The sequence below is a fragment of the Cyprinodon tularosa genome, unplaced genomic scaffold, assembly GCF_016077235.1.
Source record: "Cyprinodon tularosa strain WSP-4 unplaced genomic scaffold, ASM1607723v1 ctg550, whole genome shotgun sequence".
In the NCBI taxonomy this organism is placed as follows: Eukaryota; Metazoa; Chordata; class Actinopteri; order Cyprinodontiformes; family Cyprinodontidae; genus Cyprinodon; species Cyprinodon tularosa.
The window spans coordinates 228035-248165 of NW_024039286.1; the positions used below are offsets into that span (position 1 = coordinate 228035).

The window sequence follows — 20131 nt, forward strand, 5'->3', positions numbered from 1 at the left end:
TACACTGTGCTGTATCCAACATTTCTGGTTTTTTAACAAAAAAATAAAAACAAAAATGAAAATCCTCACATTTTGCCAGGGAAAGTACAATTTACAAAAAGATATTAAATTGTTTACACACATTTACAGTTTTTGTTGTCTTTTGATTAAGAGAATACTTAATCGTGTTGACATATTGCTTGACCTCATTGTTAAAAGCAATAAATTATATTTTGGAATGTGTAAACTTACATTTATGAATGTAGAATTTTGCCAAGAGAATAATCAGATTAATAATGAAAGTTCCATTTGGTCTAGTCTTAGTACTGTTGAGGTCATAAAGTCCAAAAAGGACATCCTTCCAGAATAACTTAAAGTCTTTCTCAATTTTTTCTGCAATCAACTTACAAATGTCAGACCAGAGATTTTGGACAAAAGAGCAATGCCAAAACAAATGGGTTACTGTTTCAACACTCGTAGAACAAAAAGTGCACAGTACATCAATGTCTTTTTTATTTTTTTTTGACAATATGATCATTAGACGGGTAAAACTTATGAATTATTTTAATAATATATAATAATATATTTTTTAATTTTGTTTTTTTGTTGGTCAGCAAATACTGAAACTAGACTTTTGACGGAAGCGTAACTGACGTCTGACGTACTGGTCACGTGGTAGCGTGGAGCGAAACAAACATGGCGCCGCGAAAGTGAGGAAAAATCTACTGTGAGTGTTTTTAAACTAAAATTGCTGTACTTTGCATTTCTTTTCGGTGCTGTTTGTTCAAAATAAAAACAGTAATACGTTATTTCGGACTTTAACTTGATAGTTATCTTAATATAATCTAGAGAAAACGAACTTTAGTTGCTGATATTTATTGTCTTGTATGTTCAGTTTGTTGTCATGTCAGCCCCTGTCCTCGCGCGCTGTCAGTTACCGTTCAGTGCTTACTTTTGTTTTACAGTATAACGCTTTTAAATATTAATTTATCCGGGTTGAGGTTTCTGGGCCTCCCCTGTCAGTTGGTGCTCCAGGCTGGATGATCCCACACTTACATGAGAGGAAGAAGAGGACACTCTTCATCGTCATCATCAGGTGGAATAGAACAACTTGATCATTTGTCCAAACTGATGGCTTCTTTAACAAGGGCCCCATTAACAGGCTTTTCCACATAGTTACACAAAAATCTCATATAAATACAGGACACATATTGACACACAAAGAAGTTATAGGCCACTTCACTCAATTTCATATAAACAAAAATTTTTTAAAGGCTCAAACTTACAATAGTATGATATTTTTCATATTCATTTCTGTAAAGAAATTGACTTGTGGGAAAAGCAGGTCTTATTTTTTAATTTAAATATAATTAATGTGAAGTAGCATGCTGCCAGAAGCTGTGATTATCTTACTTGACACATTTTCAAATTTCATGTCACATTTCGTAATTTTACAAAATGTTACGTTTAAACAGAAAACATGTGCTGACTACATAAAGTTGATTTTCCTCTCTTGACACAGTGACTCGACAGCAGAGCAGGATGGCTCTGAGGAAGGAGCTGATCCCGGACATCTCTGTTGACAACCAGCAACAAGATCAAAGCACAGAGGAGGTTAGAGCCTCTGCCAACTCGGATAGCAGGGTAGAGATGTTAAGAAGGAAAACTTACATAGTTTGAACATCTATAAGAACTCAGCCGTAAACATTTTCACTGATTAAGCTGCAGATTTAAATCTGTGATTTGAAATAGTATCTGTTTTTTAGGATGAGCTCCCATCTTTACTTCGTTCAACATCCTCGGCACGCGAGAAACGACGGAAGGAGAGGGATAGCCAAGTCGAACAAAAAGGTGAATAAATGAACTTTCAAGAATGCCCTGCATCTTAGATTTAGGCAAACTTTATTCTCATTTTGTACACACAGAGTGCTTACTAAACAAAATTGCGATGCATACAGCTTTTTCAACAGTGAATGAACAGCTTAGCAGTGAAATAAACATTTCCATTTATAAAGTGCAGCAGTGATCAAAATGTAAATAGTGTAATAAAATGTAAACAGACTTTCTGTCTGAATCTTTTGTCGTTTATTGAGTTATATTACAGAGTTCTCACCAGGTTTTTTTTTTTTAAGCGTCAGGGAAGGGATTTAATTTTTTTAATGCTACATACTTTCTTTTTTGTCTCTTTGCTAATTTTAATAAGGCCCACCCCTTTCTCTTCTGTTCATTTTGCCATGTGAGAAGTGACACTTATATCTCCCCTTAACATGCAAACTACCAGATTGTTGCAGAAGCAACTCTGATCTACCTGCAGCCCCAGTGAGGTGGGTACGTACTGGTGCAGCAATTATGCGTTTTATTTTTTAAAACTAGTGCTGCAACTAATAATTATTTTGTAAATCGACAAAAATTGTTTTTCGATTATTTTTTAATTTAATCGATTAATAATCTGATAGCAAAATGTTATTTAAGACTTTTTATGAAATTAAACCAGGTAAAACAAAACATTTTCCACTTCAGGAGTTCTGGATGGAGCCTATTGAGAGACGAAAAAGTTTTGTTTTTTGTTTTTTTTTTACTTAAAAGCAAAATGTGCACATATTATTATTTTTATTTTGGCAATATTGTTATAATTGATGCTCAAGGTGGGTCACTCTGTCAGCTAAAGGTATATTTTAGTCTCTAAAGTCCAGTTAATGATTAATCGATTACTAAATTAGTTGACAATTATTTCAATAAACCTTTTTTGACTTAATCCGATAATTTTTTCAGCCCTAGTTAAAAAAAAAAAAAAAAACTATGACCACTGGTCGGTTTATTTCAACAGACCAGCCATTTAAGAATTGTTCTGAACTTGGTCACTTCACCCCTGCTTTCAAAGCAGGCTTTCTTTGTGAGGCGGTTCAGTAGCGCATGTGTTCACCTCCCTAGATGCGTCAGGGTCAATCGATGGCAGTCTGAATGCACTAGGATTCATATGTTCACAGCACTTTTCTCATGTAAGGAGATGTGTTTAAAAGCACAGTTTCTAAAGCTGTTACGCTTCTAAGTCAGTGTATTGTTCTAGTTACAAACATAGCACAGGTAAAATCTCTCTAGTATCACTAACAGGCTGAAATATGATGCTGATGCACCTGGCTTTTGACATATAATTCAATTCCATTCAAAAGTACTTTATTTATCCCCAAAATAAATTAAATGTTGCGGTAACTCATAGGTTTTTTTTTTTTTTTTTCATCGAGTTGTTGCAGGTTTTCTCTTATAAAGGGGCTACTCTGAGCAGACCTGATTTCCTAAGAGGAGGTTTTACTTCACAGATGTAGGAGTCCTTGACGTTTGCATAAACAAACAACAACGCAAATGCTTCACAAACAACAAGTTTTGTTTTCTCTGGTACAGCAGCTGACAACCTGTTGGAACTATGGCAGTGTAGCAGAGGGAGAGGCGTGATTAAAATCCCCATGTATTGCCTCAAATGCATTTGGCTGTTGTGTCTTCACAGTTACATTTTCTTGATGACATAATCTGTTGTTCACAAGCACTGCCAACTTACCTCCTTTGAATTTCAGTTTTCTTTAAATCTCTGTCTGCTCGTTTGTTCAGAAACCCGACAGAGAGATGCTGTAGGCCGACATATGATCCTTCAGCCACATTTTGATAAAATACTTAATGCTAACTGTTTATTAAGTTAGGAAATGCTTATCTCATTGGAGCAGATGGATTTTACCAAAAATGTATTATTTAATGTATTGACTTTAGAATAGTTCATATTGGTTCTCTCCTCTCCTTTGTTTGCTCCTCAGAGATGACGGAGGAGGAGATGATGGACCTGGCCTTGCAACTAAGCAAACAGGAAGCCAGCAATACAGCACTGAGACAGCAGCGGGAGGATGAGGATGTGATGAAAGCCATTCAGGAGAGTGTGAGTTCAGGTTTAACTTTATTTCCTCATTTTTGTTCAGAATAAATTCAGCATGTCTCAGTAGATTTTAGAAGGTATGCATTGTTTTGTACGACTTCTTAATGGTGCATCTCAGATTAATGTGTTCATATTCAAATGCTGGTAGAAATCTGTTTTCTTTATTGAGATTGTTTTATCAAACTGAAATACAGACTCACTTTTCAAAAATCTTCCCTGTTCCGAGTAACAGATCTACAAAGTGTAAGATTAGACAAAAACTTTGATAAGAGGTAAAGCAATAAAAGGGTGATAATAAACTTTAAATTCTGCTGGATGTAGCTTTAAACCCTGTGGGTTTGTTCTCTCTTAGATGGTAAGCCAGAAAAAACCTTCTCTGAAATCTCCAAATAAATCGCTGCTTGGTGCCGCCTCCACAAGTTTAGGCTCTCGCCGAAAACTCTCATACACCAATGGAGAGAAGCTGCCACAAGAGGGCGACATGAACTCAGGCAAGTCTTTTGGAACTCTTTCTGCTGGAGTTAGACTTCCTGTGTGACGAAAGTTTTTATCAATCTAAAAAAAAAAACAGCACATTTATATCAAATTCAGACTTCTGAGTTCTCGATATTGTGTTTTTTTCCATAGGAGATGAAACTATTACCAGTAGTAAAAAGCAGAAAAGAAGTACAGATAGTTCTCTGCTTGAGATGCCAGATTTGTCTCAGACTCAGAACCTTTCCTGCCAGAATTCGCTCTGCAGCCCTGAATCGTTCTCACTCAATCTGGACTCTCCACAGGTGGGTCACAGTTTTGTTGTGTCTATTCAACTGTATCTGATGATTTATTTGGTCTCTTCTTTTTTTGAACCAGAGCTCAGACTCAACTCATATAGATGACTCCCAGCTCCAGATGTCTCCAGTCTTTCCACTGACCGGCTGCAAAGCCGAGGTCCACATCAAGCGGTTAAACGGGGATCTAGTAGAAACATGTAAAACCTCTGGGTTTGTCATGTTTTCTGAGGACAGTATTCCTTCGACTCAAAATTCTGCTCAGCCCAAAAGCCCAGTATTTCCACAGAGTAACAGAGTATCTAGTCCCAAAAGTCCTGTGTTCTTAGAAGATGAAGAGGGACATGGAGGAGAGTCAGAGCAGAGCCCCAAGTTTGTTAAAAGTCAAATTTATGGCAGGACTGCAGAGCATGAGACGTCTCCTAATGCCTCTGAACCCCCTGCGTGTGAAAACGAGGAGTTTGGCTTCTCCTCTCAGGAGAGTTTTATCCCCACTTTAAGGTCTTGCCCTCCCCAGAGCCCTGTTTTCCCTAAAACTCCCTCGGATATGTTAGCAATCAATTCAGACACTGATCAAGAACCTGCTGAACGGGGAGATGAATGCTCAGTGAGCCCAGTGTTTGGATCGACGGAAGCACAGAAGACTGAGCTGCAGGAAAAACCAGGAGAGGTTCGAGGTTCTGAGCATGATCAGAATATCCCCGATTGCAGGAAGGTGAGTTGTTTTTAAACTGAATTTTAGGTTAAGGAAAACAGATGTCATGAAACTGGGGGGGTTGAAATCCTTCCCAATCTGGATTCTCTATCCCCAATTAAAGGTTGCTCTTGCAGTCTGCTGGTGGGGCAGAGTGCATGTGTTCACCTGTCCGCAAGTGCACTTAGGGCTAGTATGAGTCGACAACAGAGTCTGACTGTCACAGGGTGGGCGAGTAGTCCAGGTTTTCATAGTGCTGACTTGAGTTCCTCAAACAGACGGGTTTCTCAACTACAGTATATGAGCAAATAAGGAGGTAAAAGTGTTTTAAAACACATTTACTTCCTTAAATATGTTTCAATTCTCCAATTAAAGAGGACACTTCTTTTAACTAAGGGTAAGAGTGTGGAGTTCTCTTGGCGTGCTCTCCGTGCTGGAATCCATTTTAGATGTGTTTTGCCCTGGAACGAGGCTCAGTAATGATCATGTCTCTTATTGGGGGAGAATCTTACTTCCTCACTTTGCCGTTTGTCAGTGGACCAATTCCCATCTAGCATTTGATTACTTTCAAACTGTCAAACAAACTAAACAAATCAATGAAAAACAATGTGATGTGAACGTGTAATGAAAAGCATTAGAATTTTGTAGTGCAGTTGAAAGTACAGGTACTTAATGTAAATTGGAGTGGACTAAAAAATAGAAAGTTTCCATGGTAAAATTCAATTCAAAGTTCAGACATCCATGGGACTATAATTTTAAATTACATTTATTTTTTCGTGTTAATGCTTTCTCAGCATATTTCTCTACGTAGTGAATTAATATTTTCAATTGAAAAATTTATTTAGTGTTCAATTTATTTTCTTGAGCATTATATCTACAAACTTTTGTTCTTATTCTGAGGTAATGAGGTTGGTGCATTCATCTTGGCTTGTTAAAATTTGGATTGCTTTGTTTTAATTCATAACACTTCAGCCTAAATATGTTGCTGTTTTTTTTTTATCAAAAGGACAGAAAGTCTAATGGCTTTCAAACAGCTGAGTGCAACAGACCTTTATCTGAGTCAGGTATAGTGAAGCATGACATTTTTATCAAGACGTTATGATTTGATCAGAGATTGATTTACATTTCCACGAATCTCAAATGTTAGAAGTGAATGGAATATCCGAAGGCTGTAATTCTGCTGAGAAAGAGGTGACAAGCGATATGACATTGGTCTGGTCAGAAGAGGATGACGATGATGAAACGGTACAAAAATATAAAATTTTTGCAATCTTTATATTTCGTTTTATTCTAATAAAATTGATGGACATAGACTTTTTTGCTGCTGTCTTCTGTTTGTGCTGCTGCAGCCAGTTGTCTCTCCTAGCCCCGTGTTTGCTGAGCAGGAGAAAGTTGTTCCAAGAGTGAGCCAGCCTGGATCCTCCGTGAATGACGTGTCAGAGGCTGGGCAAAAGTGCAGGTGCATTGATCTTATATCACAAACCACAGGTTACATCCAACAAATGTTCTGTAACAACAAAGATTTTTTTTTTCTTGTACGTAACAGTCTTCAAATACAGAATCTCTAACATGTGAAGTTTAGATCATGTACTGTGGAAGACAATGACAAAGACAGTTTAAACATATTCAATGACAAACATCTTAAAAACAAACCCGTGTCCCTCAAAACTCTTCACCTTTTAAGAAAAAAACAGCTCTAAATTTAAAATCTCAAAGATGTTTCCCAAATGTAGCTTTTTTTAATTAGGATTTAACTTTTTATGTCCAAAATTTTTTAAAAATAATTTACTGCAAATATGGAGTTCAGATAAAAAAATAATGTTCTTGAGATATTTTTTTTAATTGTACATAATCAATGTTGTTAAAGGGTTATAATGATATTCTGCTTAAAGCCTGGTTTATACTCGATGCATGGGTCTGTGTGTCAACAGTTACTGTAAGCAATGCTCCATCCCCCATCATGAAACATGGCTGCATGCTGCTGAATTTTTCTTACCCTGTTTGGAATTAAACTTTTCACACACTTATATAATATTACTTTAACAATAAGAAAAGAAAAACAACTACCAGAGAAATATAAGAGAAACGTAAATGTTATTTATATCGTAGATATACACATTATTACACAGAAATGTTACAACTTCTATATTCTTTAGAATGAGTGGAGATTGTTGGCCTAGTTGTGGGAACAGTGCGGTTGTGTCTGAGAAGGTTGCAAGTAACCAGTTAGAATCCCCACAGCCTCCACTCTGGGTATCTGAGCATGACCTCTAACCCCATGACTGCTCCCCGGGCGCCACAAAATGGCAGCTCACTGCTCCCCAAGGGGATGGGTTAAATGCAGAGAGTTAATTTCTTCATTGGGAGACCATAAAGGGATCTACGTTTACTAGCATATATATGTGTACATAATGTATACAGTGTGTGCAAAGATTTTTCATTTTTCTCTTACTACTTTTCAACTGCCTATGTGATGTGTTTTTAGAGAATATTGTAACAGCATCAGCATTAATTATGAGCCCTGCTGTGCTTTTCCAGGCTGTCAGCCTTAAAGATTCAGCTAACTATCCCATCATGAATCTTCTGGGAATTTCTCCTCATTCTAGCCACCTCTTCAGGATTATTTTGCCTTAGATATCCCCGACTGGCCCTTTGAGGTCAAAATAAAATCTAAAATTATACATGGGGAACTTTTAAATCCTTGTTCAAATTGTAATATGTTTACTGTCAGAGGCGCTCCTGCACCTTTTCTGTTTTAGTAGCTCATTCTGCATGTTAATAAGGTATATTTAGTCTCTAGAATAGAGCCTGTGTTCAATAGATGCTCACTCTTTACACATATACATGTCTGAGATGCTAAACAAATAGAGGAACTTCCAGAATTAATCTTTTGTTTACTCTTATAGTTCACGTTAGATGACACATTTGTTCTTTTGTGATGTTCTACATTTACTTGGAAACAAGCAGCTTTATTTAAATTGTAATTTGAATCCAACTATACATTAATCTGAAGCATTTCTGTATATTTACTGAGTTTAGTTATTTTATAAAACACAGTGGCACAGATCCTCTGGAAGATGTCACTTTAAAGCACCTAAAATCTGGAGCCATTCCTTCATGACCAATCTGATATGCATCTCCATTCATGTTTATAGTTAGAAAGCCTAGAACTTGGATTTCAGACTAGATAAACATGCATCACTTAGAACTAATCCTTGTATGTCCAACAGCCAGCAGCCATGTTGCACCTCAGGGCAGGAGCTCTATCCTGTGAGCAGACAGGGAGTCACCAGGGAGTCACCACCACCTAGAGAATCATCAGGCGACCAGATGATTCACTACTACTGGGGGGTTCCCTTCTGTCCAAGAGGCCTGGACCCAGACACATACACCCAGGTGATTCCTACTGATAAATAAAAGATTAACTTATTATCCAATTGGCTGTAGCATGTTTAAGAATGTGATTCCCAGCAGAACAAACCCAGGATTTCAATTTCTAGCCAGTTAAGAATATGGAAGAGTTAAATGATTATGCTTGATCTGGAGAAAAACTGTCAAATAATGAATGTTTGAACTCCTAATTTTAACATTAATGTCAAATTACAGTGGTACACAGACATACTGATTTCATTCTTTTTTCTTTTTTTTTCCTAAGGTGATCGTGGCTCAGATGGAGGTTTATGAGAAGAGTTTGAAACAAGTTCAAAGGGGCCTACTGAGGAAGGCTGAGTGGGGGAAGGCTATCCAGCCAGAGCCAGAGGTGAAGCAATCAACTTTAGTTTTTAACTTGATTCATTCTTTTCTTCGTGGTCCTCCTAATGGCTTTGCAGCTCTTGGATCTCTATGTTTCTTAAGTGTTAGAGCTGAATGGAAAATCTGAAATCTGTCCCTCTGCAGAGATGGAGCTGACTAGACAATGGTCTGGTCTAGTCAGGATAGGTCAGGCATATAAGGCCATCATAAATTGTCAGCCCCATTGTCAGGAGCATTAACTCAGGTGCATATAATACTTCAAAACATCTTGTTTTAGCTTTAATGGTTGTAAACACTCATCCCTTAATTCAGAACTCCACACAATTACTTTCCCAAGTCTTGCACTTGAGACTAGAACCAGGTGAAACCGTATTTTGATTTTTGTTTTGTTTTTATTTAACCTCTCTTTTTACCTGCATCAAATCATCAGAGGCAGTGAACACAGTCAGAAAATAACTGGACATGAAGAAATCCTGAAAGACAGGACAACTTTAACACTAATTAGATTTTAAAGCTGCTGGACCTCTGCCTATCAACCACAAATTGCAAATACAGTGATAGACTCAGTGGACAGAAGTCCACCAAACAGGATGCAATGTTGCCTTTTTTTCCCTGTGCTGTGCACGTTAAGGAATACAAGAATCTTATTCCCTAAAGGCGCAGTTTTTGGCTCAGGGGATGGCACTTTAACACTTTGTTTTCTATAATTGGACCTCAAGGAGGCCCCCTGTGCACAATGCTGAAATAGACTCAATAACGTTGTGATTTGATATGTATCAGGAGTTTCTGAGAAACTCAGGAAGATTTTATCCTAACGAAGGCAAAAACCAAAGACAGGACACCCAAACCAAAGTGGAGCCGTGTTGTTTATGTAGCACAGTGCAGAGAGGCTGCTGAGAGTCTTGGACATAGCAGCAGTTGGAGGATTTCGTTTTCACCAGAAAAAACAACCTAATCAGTTTTTAAAATAGCTGCAACATATCATGCAAGTCAATTCATTTTCTCCGACTTATTCCGTCAGGAAGTGGCTGGTGCTTATCTACGGCAGTCTTTGGGCGAGAGGCAGGGTGAACCCTGGACAGGTCGCCAGTCTGACGCAGGGCAACAAAGAGACACCCAACCATGCTCACACACACTCACACCTAAAGACAGTTTAGAGAAGCGAATTAGCCTAAAAGTCATGTTTTTGGACTGTGGAAGTAAGCTGGAGTACCCAAAGAGAAAACAGAAAGATCCTGGGCTGGGAATCGTTCCTGGAACCTTCTTGCTGCAAAACAACAGTGCTCAAACTGCACCACCATCTGGCTGCCATTCAATATTTTCTATGACAAACAGTCACCTCATCATTTGCTTACTGAAGACATTTGTTGACATTTTCTAGTTGTTACAGTAACCTCAGGTAACTTTAGACCTTGTTTAATTATCAAATCATTTGATCTTTTCATTTGTCCATGAATGGGGGAGTTTCCAAAATTTTTTCCACACCTTCCTGGTATTGGTTGCCATTTTGAGGCACTTGCTTTAATCATCTAAACCCAAATGTCTGAAGTTGTATACACTGCCTAAACTTATTTGAAAGCATGCTGTTTATACTCAGCTTCTCAGTGGGAATCCTGTGTAAACAGGCTGTTGTTCTTGGAAATAAAAGGCCTCCCATCTTACACCTGTTCTCTGAATAAATTACCTTGCTGATTGCACCTCAGACTGCTGTAATTTACTACTTTACTTCTTTTATTTCTAATTCACACAATCAGTAGCATGCATGCTGTAACTGACTGCTACCTGTTCTAGTGACTAATTCGTCAGGTAGGTATTTAAAGGGATACAGGGAATAATGTAGACATTAATGTTCTTGTATTTTTTAACACAGGTGTAAATGTTAATAACAGCTTATATGTGTAAGAGGAATCAGGTCAAATCTAGCAGATCTTAAAACCTTTCTCAATCTTTTTTCCCCCTTAGAAGTCACTGTCCCCTGAAGCACCTGCTGAATCACCCCAGTCTGGTCGTCCTCGGAGGTAAAACTTATTTTGGATCATTTTATTTGGTAAAAATTGAAATTTATGTCAATAGGACTCCTAATGATGGAATTAAGTGAAACAAAATTCGTGTGAATCTCATGTTTATCACATAAAAAAAGGCACACAAAAAAAAATGCAGAATCAATTGATCTGTGGTTGTGACATGGTTTTCAATGTTTTAAAGTTCCCAGGACATAGTTAAGTATTTGTTCCTCTTCAGGTTTTTTCATGCTCTCCTATTTGTTTTACACACCTCTGTTGAAATGTGTGATGCTGCTTGTAGCTCAGTGCTATTGCACTAAATTTGACCAAAAGTTAATATGTACAAGTAAGAAGTTGAACAGTTTTACTGGGCTGTTCTTGAGGCTGTCTCATGCAAATCCAAATCTTTGAATGGCACAACATACAGGTGCTGGTCATAAAATTAGAATATCATGAAAAAGTAGATTGATTTCAGTAATTCCATTTAAAAAGTGAAACTTGTATATTATATTCATACATTACATACAAACTCATATATTTCAGATGTTTATTTTGTTTAATTTTGATGATTACAAATGACAACAAATGAAAATCTCAAATTCATCATATCAGAAAATTAGAATATTACTGAAGACCAATAAAAACAAAGGATTTATAGAAATGTTGGCCAACTGAAAAGTATGAACATGAAAAGTATGAGCATGTACAGCACTCAGTATTTAGTTGGGCCTCCTTTGGCCTGTATTACTGCAGCAATGCGGCGTGGCATGGAGTCGATCAGTCTGTGGCACTGCTCAGGTGTTATGATAGCCCAGGTTGCTCTAATAGTGGCTTTTAGCTCTTCTCAATTGTTGGGTCTGGTGTATTGCATCTTCTTCTTCACAATACCCCATAGATTTTCTATGGGGTTAAGGTCAGGAGAGTTTGCTGGCCAATTAAGAACAGGGATACCATGGTCCTTCAACCAGGTACTGGTAGCTTTGGCACTGTGTGCAGGTGCCAAGTCCTGTTGGAAAATGAAATCTGCATCTCCAAAAAGTTGGTCAGCTGCAGGAAGCATGAAGTGCTCTAAAACTTCCTGGTATGTGGCTGCGTTGACCCTGGACCTCAGAAAACACAATGGACCAACACCAGCAGATGACATGGCACCCCAAACCATCACTGACTGTGGAAACTTTACACTGGACTTCAAGCAACGTGGATGAAGTGCCTCTCTTCTTTTCCTCCAGACTCTGGGACCTTGATTTCCAAAGGAAATGCAAAATTTACTTTCATCAGAGAACATGACTTTGGACCACTCACCAGCAGTCCAGTCCTGTTTCTCTTTAGCCCAGGCAAGACGCTTCTGACGCTGTCTGTGGTTCAAGAGTGGCTTGACACAAGGAATGCGACAGCAGAAACCCATGTCTTTCATACGTCTGTGTGTGGTGGTTCTTGAAGCACTCACTCCAGCTGCAGTCCACTCTTTGTGAATCTCCCCCACATTTTTGAATGGGTTTTGTTTCACAATCCTCTCCAGGGTGCGGTTATCTCTCTTGCTTGTACACTTTTTTCGACCACATCTTTTCCTTCCCTTCGCCTCTCTATTAATGTGCTTGGACACTGAGCTCTGTGAACAGCCAGCCTCTTTAGCGATGACCTTTTGTGTCTTGCCCTCCTTGTGCAAGGTGTCGATGGTCGTCTTTTGGACAACTGTCAAGTCAGCAGTCTTCCCCATGATTGTGTAGCCTATAGAACTAGACTGAAAGACCATTTAAAGGCTTTTGCAGGTGGTTTGAGTTAATTAGCTGATTAGAGTGTGGCACCAGGGGCCATCAATTTTGAACCTTTTCACAATATTCTAATTTTCTGATATGATGAATTTGAGATTTTCATTTGTTGTCATTTGTAATCATCAAAATTAAACAAAATAAACATCTGAAATATATGAGTTTGTATGTAATGTATGAATATAATATACAAGTTTCACTTTTTAAATGGAATTACTGAAATCAATCTACTTTTTCATGATATTCTAATTTTATGACCAGCACCTGTAAAACAAGTTCACTGATATTGGAGATTCAGAGTTGTTTGACAGCATTTGGGGTCGGATCTTCAAAAGGTTTGTTTGTAACAAACGGTGCAAACCTGTTTCCACATGCAAACTGTATCTTTACTCAAGGTTCAAAGCCGTTGCATGTCCAAAAATAAGCGGCCGCTAACTTGTTGTGCATGTGCCTTTATGAATATGCAGATCATATTCTAATGATCAAACCCCGCAAAATTAATGGGTGGAGAATATGCAAACTAAATACTCAGCACCTGCAAAGCGGTTCATCAAACCTGCTTGGGGCGCCTGTAAGTAAGCATCCCTGACTCTCCATTTATCTGAGACTTTTATCTTTTTTTTTTTTTATATCACTTTGAAATATTTATGTAAAGTTAGCATTAAATAATATTTGTCATTATCATTATCACCTCCATATCCATGGCTTCAACTTGCTTTTACAACCAACCTAAAACTGCCAGTAGCCAATGCAATTAGCTCATTTACATGTGGCTAAACCGAACCAGTTTGCATTGATTGTTTAGTGTATTTAGTCTTTGTATATCACCTGCAACATTGCACACTGATTTTTTTTTTGTTTGTTTTTTTTTTTTGTCCAAACAATTTAGCACTCCATATCTGAATTGTTTTAAGATTAGTTCAGTCATTCCACTGATTTGTTTGGTCCTATTTGTCAGGAGAGGCCTCAGACTGAGAAGCAGCAAAAGGAGCAAAGCCCCTGAATTTGACGAGGAAGAAGAGAAGAGAGATGATGATGGAGAACAGGAACAGCAAGGAAAGGAGGAGGATGAGGAGCAGAAGGACGGCGATGAAGAACAGATGGATACTGACGACTGTGAGGTTTGTCCAGGTACAGAAGTTTAGCTTTATGGATTTAACACTTCTGTTTTCACATATCTGAGCTGCTGACTCTAAAATAATCTCTCCTGTTTATAAATAGAAACTCAACTGAGCGACAACGACGGCACGACAGAGCTTTCCTTGGTGACCGACCATGAAACACAGGTCAGCTCCCTGCCAAAAGCTAGAAAAATATCAGTAATGAGGTTAAATTTGGAGGTAGTGACTCCTTACTAGAAAATTTAAGAACTATTTAGAGGTTGACCAAGGAGAATAGGGCTTTTTAATATGTTTGGGAACCAATTAGACTCAACACAGGCCAAAAAAAAAAAACATGATCATTATCAGCCTTATTGTTTACTTCAGCATGTCATCCATCATAGCTCAGGTGTCAAGAATACGGTATTTAAAGCAGAATCAAGGAAAGCTAAGTGAAGAAAGAAATATAGCTTTAAAAAACACACCTCTGTAGATCTGATTTGCAAGCTTCTTCAAAGTTTTGTTTATCCATTTAAAGTCATTTTTTCATAAAGTGCTAACTCCCATTCTCTTTTCCCACCCTTCGTTAACGCTTTAAGACAAACGGTAACATCAAAACACAATTGACTTTAAGCTTCACTGTTTAAATGTATAGCGGTGAATATTGTTCAAACTCCATCATCATCAATGATGATGAACATATTTAACTCCTTTAATGTAAATAAACCAGATTTAAACCTCACGTTTTTGCATTAGCTTCATGGTTTGAATTTGTTCAAAAGGAAATGATTCAGTAAATTAAAAAAAACAACTTTTAATCCAAATCCAAAGCTGGTCCCTGTTGACTACTCAGCTGGACCCTAACTGTCATTTTTTAATCTAAATGTGTTTTATACCTTATACCCCTCTTAGCCAACTGGATCCTTAATGGTGCAACAATTGACTTGCAAAAGATTACAAATATTCTTAGGTTCAGAGTGGTTTAGGAATAATAGGGTTGGTCCAAATAAATAATTAGATTTCCTTTGAATTGTCTTATAATCATTTTGTTTGTATCTTATTTCCTCTCAGATATCCTCTCAGCATCCACAGAAAAGTCCTGAGCTGTCTGAGATCAAGATGATTATCAGAGGTGATACTCCGACCAGAAGCATGCCTCAGGAGCTGGAGCAAAGAATGAAAAGTAAAGGCAACTCATTTAACCTTCTGGTTTGCTTTGCTATTGGATGGATTTATTGCCAGAGGGGAATTCATATGTAATTGCCTTTAGCCCAAACAGATTCAAGCATGGAGGAAAATTCTCCCGAGTGCAGAGAAGATGCTGCACAAAAGACAGCAGGGGAGTTAGAGAAAGTAACAGAGAACAAGAAGAATCAAGATGTGGTGAAGTTAGAAGACAAAGGTCTTCAACGATCAGAATCTCCTGAACTGGAAGCTGATGTGGTCCCTCATAGCCCTGAAACCTCTATCGACTGCCCCATCTGCCAGGGATCGTTTCCTGCAAGTAAAATTGAGATGCATGCGGCTTACTGTGATGGAGAGGTGACTGTAGTCAACCAGAGGGTTCCTGAAAGCGATCATGTCCAAGGTGACGCACACATTTAAATCTTAGCAACACTCACTGACTAGTTTGGCAGCATTAACCTAAGAAAGGGATAAACCTATACAGATTTTAAAATTATAGAACTTGATTGATATTTTTTGTTGTTTAACATGCTGTTTCACGTGATATAAATATCCCATGATTAGAAGATCACTAGAAGACAGTTTTATGTCATTGCATTTAGATAATCAAACATTTGAAAATAAAGAAGAAAATCATTCAAAATTTATTACAAAACAGATGCAAGGAAACCTTTGTCTTGACAAAAACAAGCTTGAGATAATGGGAGGGGCTAAAGTGGGATCCAGTCTAACATAGTAACTCAATAAAACATTGTAACCCTGAAATCCCACATCCTCCGTGACCACACTGCTCTGTTCAGCCCCGCTACGCTCCAAACCGCCTGCACAAAGCAAAGCCTACAGCCTCCACGGTTCCTCCCATCTTGCTCCGCTCTGACTTCCCTGGAGCTCGAGGAGAGCATGCGCGATATTATTATTATTATTATTATTATTATTATTACATTCATAGGAGCAAATCATGCGGAAATTAATGCTTAATTTAATATGACAAAGTAAAAAAATCCCCATCAGCATCCAGCACATGTGCAGTTTCTGCCCAAATATTTTCTTTTTGTTGTGGATTTTTGTAACAGATATAACTAGGATCATACAAAATTGGTCTGTATGAACTATGATTGTTCTCTACTTCCAAACTCAGCATCTCTTTATCCATGCCCGCGATAAGAGGTTTGTTTTTAAGTTGTCAGATGCGCCCTTGGAAGTTGTTTTGATTGGATTTGTTGAAACTTTTAAGCCTCTCGGTATAAGATAAACATTTTGATCAAGGTGAGTACTCTGCTTCCTGGTATGTTGGAAGTACCAATAGTTTGCATCCGATAATTTAATTAAACATTCTTAGTTTTAGGGAATATATAAAAATTATGCTCTAATTTGTAGATACCGAGCTGTCGTTACTATAATTTAATTTAACAAACCAGATCTTCTCAGTGAACTTTTTCCTGTTTGATGCGATTTTGACTCCGGACCGGAGTGGAGCAAAGTATGGCTCCGCTCCGTATTTTGATGGTGCAGGACTGAGAAGACGTACGTGGACGGTAACGTGCAGAGTAGAAGAGGATGTGAAACAGTTCTCATTGTTTAGCATAACTTCACAAGTGCTCTGCATGATGTACGTGAGCAACGCGGAGCGGTGACGGAGGATGAGGGGTTACTGTTTCATCAACATTAAGCTGGAGATCGATAAAACCCTGCAACTGGCAACATCAGCTATTATCAAAACTAACAGGCTATCAATCTTTATTTCTCAAAATAAAAAACTTTACTTATATCTAGTTATCAATGATAATGGTTAAGTAACTCTTTTCTAGATAGAAATGTAAGTTTTGTCCCTTGTTGGAATGTAGCTCATTTGATAAATGCAGGTTTAGAGCTTTCAACAGTTAAAGCACACTGATAAAACCAAACCTTTCAGTGGTAAACCTGAGGTTAGACAACAGAGGTACCATAAGGAGAAAATTGGAATTAACAGCAATTAGAACTAGTCTGACTAGCATAGAACTTTACCTTAAAGATTTAGAGACTTGCGGTTTACCCGGTATTTTATACTGGTGTTATTCTCCCAACTGACAGATTCAACAAAACCTCGCAGGAAGAGGATGAAGAGAACAGAGGCGTCGTCAGAGGAACTTACTACTTTGTCTGATGTTTGCAGGTCTGTTGAAACCAGTGTTTGAAGAATGCACTCAGACTAGCAGCCACTTTGTCATTCTTGTTTTACCTTTTAGGATACAATCCAAACTTTATGAAGCTAGTTTCATTAAAGAGCTACATTCTACAGACTTGCCTTTCAAAGAACATTGAAACTGATTCTTTGCTCCACAGACGGCAGGAGAAATGTTATATCTGTCAGAAACATTTTCCTCTAAAAGATTACAGCCGACACACAGAGCTCTGCGTTCAGCGTGGGACATTCAGGAGGGCAGCCGTAAGCTGAAAAAAGTTTTTAATCCTACATTAAACTTGGTGGCAGCGAAAACAGTGTTCAACTCTGGTTTTTTGTTATTTTTTTCCCCTGCAAACTTTAGAAAGGAAATCTGCTGTCTGCTCTGGAGCAAACAGAAAGCAAGAACTCAGGTCAGTCCTTTTTTTGGAAAAAAATATTTTTCCACACACTTCTATCAGTTTTTCTCCCAACTTTTCCTTTTAAGAAACCTCTGAAGAGAATCATGTTAGTTTGGCATTAGCTAAAACTGACTTTATTAGTTTGCTTTGATTTTGATGTATGTAGAGGTATTTTGGTGAAACTTTATAATAAAATATTAGTATTAGGTTCTTCATCCCTTCTCTGAATAAGCTGGTGTGTTTGGGTTGTTACTTTCAGGTGTAAAGGGGCCTCATCAATGTTAGTTTCCCCTGCAATAGGTGGAGTTTGTAAATACAAGTGCATTTCCTTAATCAGATCACTAGAGGCAGCTAAGGCTTAGCAGCTTCTCTCTCATGTTCATAGTTAATCCTAATAATTGTGGTAAAGTAGGTTATTCTGTTCCTTGTTTAAAATGCAAGGAAATGTAATTGATTAAATAATTGGTGTTAGGCAGCAAACTAGGTTTTGAAGTCAACATATAAGTGACTGTAAGTTAAAGTACTACTAGAAAGATCTTATCATGTTTCTGACGTTATTATATTTGACTGTGTTCACAGGTGCAGGACCGTCAGGATCCAAACCCCAACCAGAGTAAGACAACATTTTATATATATTGCACAGAACTACGGGCTGCTCAGTGGTGCAGTGGGTAGCACTGCTGCCTTGCAGCAAGAAGGTTCTGGATTCGATTCCCGGCCCGGGGTCTTTCTGCGTGGAGTTTGCATGTTCCTACTGCCAATGGTATCACGAAAATAGTAACTCCACCTGCTTCAGATGTTCCCACTGTATGCCAATCAGAACCGAGCCGTTTGTCAGTGAGCAGTACCAACAGGATTTTTGGGCACTGGGAAAATGGTATATGATTTGACAGCTCACTCGCCATTTCAGTTAGGTTCTTTTAACCATCTAATTTTTTTCTTTTGAAGATTTTGAATAAACTAATAAATAAAGAAATTGAAGCAGTTTAAAATTACAACAAGTCAGTTATATCTTGACACCACTCTGTGTCATTCCTTCTTTTTTGCAGTTTTTTTTCATTGAATGATTTAAGTTAATCAGTTCTGTGTGTTTGTGTCTGACTTTCAGAGCAGTTATTGATCTGCGGGATGACGACGATGATGATGAAGATGAAGGAGAACAGGAGGCTTCAGGGTACAGGGTCAGTAACTCTCCCATCAGATCATTCACCCCCATTTCTGAGGCCACTGGATGCCTTATTGACTTCAGGAAACAGCAGCGAACCAAGAAGCCGACTCAAAGACGAAGATGACGTTGTGAAGAAGGAGCCAGAACCCTAGCTGTCAACAGGCTGAATAGGCGGCCAGTGTTTGGAATAAGCCTTCTTCTGGACGTTTTGTTTAAACAGAAACTGAGCACTTGAATATTGAGGGGAAACTGTCTTTGACTCTGTTAAAACCACTGATGGTGGCTAATGTCAAACTACCTCCTCATTTGTAAAAACATTCCCTCTATTTTACTGTAATACAATTTTTAATTCAATGTCAATAAAAAAAAATGCATCTATTTTGAAATAAACTTTGTTTTTTCTTAAAAACAGAAACAAATCTGTAGTGCCTCCTACTGTCAGGTTAAATCATTGCAAATCTAGATACAACAAATTGAGTAAAACTACATATAATAACTAATGATCCGCTTTGATGTTGTTATATTTATTTAAAAAAATGCAAGTTAAACAAAAAATATTTAAAACCCATTCCTGTTATCCTTTGGTATCGAATCTGTCATATTTGCAACCTCGGCATCCAAAGTATGGAGAAACTTAATATCTCTGTTTTACCATCATTGCTTTTTCACCACAATTTTGGCACTTTTGCAGCAAAAGCCGTCATCAGCCTGGACTATTTGGAGACAGACAGCACATATTGGTACCATAGTTTGGATGCAGGAAATAATTCTGCAGAAAGTTTACAGCTTCACTACCATTTTATCACCAACAATTTGTTTGAAAAGCTTCATCCTGGATTCCAGCCTGCCCGAAGCACCAAAACGGCTCTTATCAAGGTCACCAATGACCTAATGGCAGCAGATGCCGATCCACCTTCTCATCCTGTTTTGCATAGCATTTGCATTTGACATTTGATCTTTTCATCCTTAATAAACTCCACCACATTCAGCTACAGGACACTGTATTTTATGTTGTTCCTCTCTTACCCTACTGACAGGACTGTCTGTTTCTCTGTGGAAAGCCACCACCAGAAATCATGCAATCACTTGTGGGTTTTCTTAAGGATCAGTACTTAAGCCCTACTGTTCATCCTCTAAATTTACCCCCTTGGCAAAATCATCTCCAACTTTCATGTATTATTTCACTGCTATGCAAACGATACACAACTTTATATTAAAATAGACCCTCA

The 20131-nt window shown here is 38.0% G+C and overlaps 2 protein-coding genes across 2 annotated transcripts; both read left to right on the top strand.

Moving 5' to 3' along the window:
- Positions 1-651: 651 nt before the first annotated feature.
- Positions 652-14245, top strand: LOC119796486 (BRCA1-A complex subunit RAP80-like). Its single transcript, XM_038305073.1, has 16 exons — positions 652-706; positions 945-1075; positions 1502-1623; positions 1746-1830; positions 3783-3901; positions 4251-4389; positions 4526-4677; positions 4751-5383; positions 6369-6426; positions 6510-6607; positions 6712-6821; positions 8593-8758; positions 9018-9122; positions 11078-11133; positions 13846-14018; positions 14109-14245. The coding sequence occupies exons 2-16, from the start codon at positions 1036-1038 to the stop codon at positions 14243-14245; spliced, it is 2193 nt and encodes a 730-aa protein (XP_038161001.1). The 5' UTR covers positions 652-706; positions 945-1035.
- Positions 14246-15054: 809 nt separating this feature from the next.
- On the top strand, positions 15055-19311 carry LOC119796488 (BRCA1-A complex subunit RAP80-like). Its single transcript, XM_038305075.1, has 7 exons — positions 15055-15170; positions 15258-15575; positions 17243-17324; positions 17495-17597; positions 17698-17746; positions 18314-18347; positions 18843-19311. The coding sequence occupies exons 1-7, from the start codon at positions 15107-15109 to the stop codon at positions 19024-19026; spliced, it is 834 nt and encodes a 277-aa protein (XP_038161003.1). The 5' UTR covers positions 15055-15106; the 3' UTR covers positions 19027-19311.
- Positions 19312-20131: the final 820 nt, after the last annotated feature.

Excerpts from the sequence above, each read along its gene's own strand:
- LOC119796486 (XM_038305073.1), top strand. The coding sequence starts at position 1,036 with ATGAGAGGAAGAAGAGGACACTCTTCATCGTCATCATCAG. Across the intron at positions 1,831-3,782 it reads TAGCCAAGTCGAACAAAAAG|AGATGACGGAGGAGGAGATG; the intron begins GTGAATAAATGA and ends TTTGCTCCTCAG. Across the intron at positions 3,902-4,250 it reads TGAAAGCCATTCAGGAGAGT|ATGGTAAGCCAGAAAAAACC; the intron begins GTGAGTTCAGGT and ends GTTCTCTCTTAG.
- LOC119796488 (XM_038305075.1), top strand. The coding sequence starts at position 15,107 with ATGATTATCAGAGGTGATACTCCGACCAGAAGCATGCCTCAGGAGCTG. Across the intron at positions 17,747-18,313 it reads AACAGAAAGCAAGAACTCAG|GTGCAGGACCGTCAGGATCC; the intron begins GTCAGTCCTTTT and ends CTGTGTTCACAG. Across the intron at positions 18,348-18,842 it reads GGATCCAAACCCCAACCAGA|AGCAGTTATTGATCTGCGGG; the intron begins GTAAGACAACAT and ends TCTGACTTTCAG.